Genomic DNA, 6,139 nt, shown 5'->3' with positions numbered 1-6,139 from the left:
CTGCGGTCACGGCAACTGGGGAATGCTGGGAGCGAGGAGTGGGTAAGCAGAGGTCGTACGGGTGGACAATCAGGCAGAAGGTGGTAGAATATGGACTGGGTGAGAGAGAGATAGGGCCGGCAATTGCATTGGGGACCATTCCTCTGCGTCTGTTTCTGAAACCAAGTGTAGATGTGGACATGATTGACGGCAGGAGAGAATGGGGTGAGGACGTCAGACTGTGTGTGGAGAGCTAGAGATAGTAGTTTTTATTCGTTTTTAAGGATATAGATGGTTTAAAGGATCCAGTCAGTGGTAGGGTGGGTGTATATCCCAGATAGGTTTGAGATGGGTGGAGGACGTGAAACCACTCAGAGTGGTGATCTGCTCTGATTCGCCTGCAATGTTGAGTACTGAAGACGAGCAGGTCGGATTGGGGAGACTTGTTTGTTTAGATGATGGTGAGGTTAGTGGGATTGGAGAGGATGGGAGTGATGCTAAGCTTTTGCTGGGTTCCGGCCCATGTGGGTATGGAGGGTAATGAGAAGGCCGATGTGGTGGCTAAGAGTGCTGTGCGGAGAGAGGGGATAGATATTCAGGTTCCGCTGGGCCGCCGGTCAAGTCCTTGATCTGGGAAATGGGTTAGATCTTTGGCAAAGGGAGTGGGATGCTAGTAGTAAGGGGAGGCAATTTTGTTGCGTGCACCGATCAGTAAAGGAAGAGGTGGGATGAAGGACAGAGGAAGTTATGTGGAGTAGACTATGGTTTGGGCACACATATTTTGGGAACTGTATGACGTAGATAATGAGAGATTGTGTGAAAGGCTTAGAGAAGCTGGATGGAGTTTGGGTGGTGTACTGGGGGGAGGAAAGTGATGTCTAGGGCTCTATTTCACTTTCTTAGAGGAGCAGGACTAATGAATATAATTTAATTTAGGTAGGCCGTCACTGGCCTCCCACACCAGTACAGTAGGTGGCAGTGTGTATACACCATAAAAGTTGGACGCGATCAACCAACCCAATCCCGAAGAAGAAGAAGAAGAAGAAGAAATAGAAATAGAAATAGAAATTAATTACCGAAATCCACAGGCAATGTTCATTCATATCGATTCCACCCACTAGGGGGCAGTCAACAGATTTCTGTGTTGAGGGCTTCCGTTTTTCTGTCCTGTATTTTTCATCTGCGGACTTGGGGTTACTGAAATCAAACAGAAGAAATCTGTAAAATTGTCGAGGTTTTGACTTTGCTTATTGGTTGAAGACCTTCACAAGAAGGCACTAAAATGGGCAGAAGTAGAAGCCGATCCCCACCAAAACGAGGTTTGCTTCAGCAACGAATAAGCAATAATAAGAGCAATTCGCTAACGTTCAGCATTGTAGTTACAAACAGTCCATATTTGTTCTAGCTAGCAAATTGGTGATAATAACTACACCATTTTGGTCTCGCAATTACCATTGAGATGTTTAACTCTAAACATTGTAGATAAACTATGCTAATTGGGTTAACTTTAGTTTGTGTACATTCTAGCTAGTGCGTATTTATCTGGTCCATCGCCCGACAATAACGAGTTGCCTCTATGCTCTGGAACGTTCAATTGATTATTTCAGTTTTCCCCACGAATTTGAGTTGTTTCGAAATAATTGTTACTCAGTAAAGTTAAGATGTTGCTAGTGTTGGATAACTTTTGTCTGTATGCGTAGGGTGTCGTTAGTCAAATAGGAATATAACGACCAGATTAGCTCTAGTCCGCGAACATGCGTCGGATATGTGCTACTACTTGCATGCCCCTCCGACGTATGCACATGTACCAGAGCTAGTCTGGCGGTAAACATTGTGCTCAAAATAAGTTATTTACTTTATTATTTTGGAGACATGACACCCTGCACACACAGAGAAGTTCTCCCAACACTTTAGCAGCATCTTTATTTTGTTGAGTTAGTACGAAAGTATATTAAACCCAAACCAGTTACTAAACAAAATTCCCTATGGGGGAATCGTGGAACAATTCATAACATGGATGCTTCGTACCCTGCCCTACTAAGTATTGTCTTGGTCTTTGTTCCTCATATTCTGCAGAGAGACGGCGCTCTCGCTCGGGTTCTAGGGACCGCGAACGAAAGCGCAGGGAAAGGGAACGGTCCCGTTCTCGAGACAGGGAAAGGCGAAGGAGCCGCTCGCGTTCTACAGCCCGCAGGCGACGCTCAAGGTGAGAGACAAGGCCAGTGAGCCAACTCAACTGAAAGGAGACTGACAGGGTCATTGGTTACTACTATATGTGGTGTAACCTCACAGGCTACACACCCATTGACAGAAGTATCTCTGGCTAAAGACACTGATATCTTTGTGCTTATGGGTGAAATTGGACTAACTATAATTTGTCAATTTATGTACTTCAAAAGTGTCACTAGCGTTCTGATTCCCTATGCTTCTCCCCAAAATGTGCACTTGTTCACCTAATCCTCAAGAATTTAAAAGCATTGCGTTGGTGTTAGAATGGGCTGGAGGGTGTTTCCAGTTTCCATAATATTTTCTTAAACCAGTCCATTAGGGGAAATGATTAGTGCACACATCAAGAAGATGATACAGGATAGGATCTCTGCCTAGATAACCCGTCCTCTAGCTATCGCTGTCTCTTTTCTTTAGGTCTCTTCGCAGGCTACGCTCTTCCTCTGGCTCCCCCTCCATGCAGAAGGACAGGCGTGACGATGATCAAAATGATTCCAAGGATAAGCGGATTAAGGAGCATCAGATCTCGGGTGGTTTATCCGCTATGAACTTGGATGCGTTTCAAATGGTGAAAAGTCTGCCATTTGGGACGCACCCCTTCTGTGAGGATATGGATAAATACTATTGTTCCATGTCACTAGCTAGGTTTCCAATCAATTGGCGACAGATTTCAATGTGAATATTAAAACATGTGTACTTGTGCGTGATAACGAAGTGCACATAATAACTTTAGCGGTTAAATTCCCATGTACCGAATCAAATTTAAAAAAGACAAGTTAAATGGGTCACCAGTTCGCATCCTGTAAAGTAGATTAAAGTGAGCAAAAATAAATCACTCTGCTCTTTTTTGTTGTTGAGTGCTCCAACTCCTTTTTACCTCGAATTAGTCATGCTTTTTCTTGGTAAGCCATTCTCAGTGTTTGCGTTACAAAATAATCAGTAGAGCTAAAAATGTAACTAAAAATAGTATTGGCACGTGCACTCTAGCCAACAATTTACAGATACATTATGGGTATAGCCTACTACATGATGAGATTATTATGGACAAAATATTATTTTTATTTGTCAAACAGCAGGCAAGCATCTGTAACCGATGTGAAATGGCTAGTTAGTTAGCGGTGGTGCGCGCTAATAGCGTTTCAATCAGTGACGTCACTCGCTCTGAGACCTGAAGTGGTTGTTCCCCTTGCGTTGCAAGGGCCGCAGCTTTTGTGGCGCGATGGGTAACGATGCTTCGTGGGGTGTCAGTTGTTGAAGGGTCCCTGGTTCGAGCCCGGGTTGGGGCGAAGAGAGGGACGGAACCTACACTGTTACACATCCATGTCACCAAAATTAAACCCTCGATATTTATTGGAAAGAAGCATCAAGCTCATCACTGTACGCTTTCACTACCCTTGAAAGTTCATAGTGGGCGGATCACACAACATAGGCTTTCATCGTGTGACTCCAAATTTACTTAGAAAGGATGGTTATTTCAATATTTGCACATAAAAGCATTTCCACTGCCATTTCTTGCATAATTAATTTTACAGACATAAAGATCCAACCTTGTCTGGCATGGTTTGTCAATTTGTAATGTTTATGGACAAGTTTTCTGTTTCCATCAGTACACTTTTTTATCCAATGTACTTTACTCGCATAAAAAGGTTGAATGGAAACCTGCTTAGTGTCAAAATGTGTGTATTGTTTACAGAGGAAGACATGCAGGGCAAGACCGAAGAGGAGATTGAGATGATGAAGATTATGGGCTTCGGCAACTTTGACACCACAAAAGTAAGGATTCTGTCGACTTGTCTCAAACCTAGAGGTTCCTGGTTGGGCTTGTCAAAGATATCCATAGATATTATATTATTTGTATTATACCGTAAGGCCTCTGGTTCTCAAACCTCTCCTTGGTGACCCCTAGCCGTTCCACGTATTTGAGTTATCAACTAACACCAAACCCTTGATTAGTGAATCAAGTATGCTAGTTCAGGGGTGTATTCATTACGGTAACCTTTTACCGTTTAAGAAGCAAACGGGGAGGGACCGAACTGAATTTGTCCAATAGAAACACTTGTTTGCGCGTTTTCCATTTGGAGTTAACGGTTTCGCAACAGACGAGACATTTTGCGACACGATCAGCGTCATCATTACACCCTACCACAAAATGATTAAATGTGTGAAGGTCCCGGAGGAGAAGTTTGAGAACCACTGCTGTAGGCAGGGAAGCGTCCAAGTTGTCCAACTCGCCACAGGATGGCGCAGTTTGCTCAGGTTCATAAACCAAACTGATTGTACAGTGCTCTTCACTAACAACAATCACAGATCTAAGAACCATATGGCAATAATAGTGATTATAAGGAACCTGTGACACTTCACAGTTTATAAGACTAAGGGAATCTGTTAGGGCTGTGATTCTTATCAAATGGGTAGGTCTCCATTTGTGTGTAGCAGTTTTTATTGCGAGAACATGTTTTCATTTGAAACAATTTAAGTCTTGATTGTTCACTATTCATTCAATGGTGTCAATCTCTTGTTTTTGGATGAAGCCTTGACCTACTTCCAGTGTGATGTGTTAATGTGGGTGTCTTTGCCAACAGGGAAGGAAGATCGATGGAGCGGTCAATGCACATGCTATCAATGTGTCTCAGAAGAGGAAATACAGGTATGCTGATTCATTGTCTTTAGAAACTACAAGAGGTGTTGTGGTTTATCACTTCACAAATAACATTCAAAACTGCCCACATGTAGTCGTGTAAATGCTGTAATATAGACTGCATCTAGTTTTCATAATATTGCAAATGAGTGGGACTGCATATTCAGTATCTAGTCCTTCATGTTTGGCTATTCTTTATTTTCCATCACATTCTGGCCACCTGTAATTAAGTAGCATATCTTGTTGATGCATGCACCAAATAGCATGGTTTGATTATACATCAACAGTTGCAACTGCAAGACACAAGGTTCTGGCTGATATTGAGCAGTCTGAAGAGTGCTCATTCTCACTGGAGCCAATCACTTCTGCAGGTGTTTCTATACAGACAGACCGTCTCTCCTATTGGTGGATGATGATGTAATGTACAAGTGCTGCAAGGGTAGTAGTGATGTAATGTTTCCCCCTCTCTTTTCAGGCAGTACATGAACAGAAAAGGTGGATTCAACAGACCTTTGGACTTCATTGCTTGAAGTAGGATAAACAACAGACTCATTAAAGTTACCTAAAATGTACTAGCCTTGTGGTCTCTCTTTACTGTGACACTGTGTGTTTTGGTGATAAAGTAAAAAAAAAATGGTATAGTGTGTTTCTTTCACATTTATTGACTCCCTGCACTGCATATAAGTTCTGCAAATACTCATGCGACTGAATAAGTAAATGTTTTTGTAATATCAGTTTTGTTTATTTATTTTAAGAATGAGCCTTGTTAACAACATGCCATTCAGCATGCATTTTAAGGTGTTTTTGATTCAGACTAAAAACTTAAATTCAGATCATGGCCCCTTCTCATTTTTATGATTCATGTAAGCAAACAAATTGTTGAAATGTAGTGCTCTAATCAAACCAAATCGAATGTTATTGGTCACATACAATTATTTAGCAGGCTTTATTGCGGGTGTAGCGAAATGCTTGTGTTCCTAGCTCCAACAGTACAGTAGTATCTAAAAACAATACACACAAATCTAAAAGTAAAAGAATGGAATTAACAAATATATAAATATTAGATTGAGATGTGGGTTCTAAGTGGGATAGTTTTCAGCGCTGGAAGGTCTGAGAATGTTTTTGAAGGTTCCTTTAAGGTTCAAAATGTTGTTGTTTTTTCGTTCACTCCTATATATAATAATGGTTTCATTCCGTTTGGTTCCTAGTGAATGCCTCCCATGTGATCTACCTCGCATGGCCAAAGTTCTTGTTGGTCTGTCTTAATCTTTCTCGCATACAAAAACAGTTGCATTC

The 6,139-nt window shown here is 41.8% G+C and overlaps 1 protein-coding gene across 1 annotated transcript; it reads left to right on the top strand.

The window, feature by feature from the left end:
* The first annotated feature begins 1,116 nt into the window (after positions 1-1,116).
* On the top strand, positions 1,117-5,415 carry LOC106585104 (U4/U6.U5 small nuclear ribonucleoprotein 27 kDa protein). The gene is made up of 6 exons (XM_014170944.3): positions 1,117-1,298; positions 2,056-2,185; positions 2,623-2,735; positions 3,899-3,978; positions 4,788-4,852; positions 5,319-5,415. Exons 1-6 carry the CDS (start codon positions 1,262-1,264, stop codon positions 5,371-5,373), a joined length of 480 nt encoding a protein of 159 aa, XP_014026419.1. The 5' UTR covers positions 1,117-1,261; the 3' UTR covers positions 5,374-5,415.
* Positions 5,416-6,139: the final 724 nt, after the last annotated feature.

Source organism: Salmo salar, chromosome 24, assembly GCF_965601325.2.
Source record: "Salmo salar chromosome 24, fSalSal1, whole genome shotgun sequence".
In the NCBI taxonomy this organism is placed as follows: Eukaryota; Metazoa; Chordata; class Actinopteri; order Salmoniformes; family Salmonidae; genus Salmo; species Salmo salar.
The sequence above is the reverse complement of the archived record's forward strand: the minus strand, read 5'-3'. Positions and strand labels throughout refer to the sequence as shown.

Coding starts and splice junctions, on each gene's coding strand:
- LOC106585104 (XM_014170944.3), top strand. CDS start 1,262: ATGGGCAGAAGTAGAAGCCGATCCCCACCAAAACGAG. Junction 1,299..2,055: donor CCGATCCCCACCAAAACGAG/GTTTGCTTCAGC, acceptor CATATTCTGCAG/AGAGACGGCGCTCTCGCTCG. Junction 3,979..4,787: donor GCAACTTTGACACCACAAAA/GTAAGGATTCTG, acceptor CTTTGCCAACAG/GGAAGGAAGATCGATGGAGC.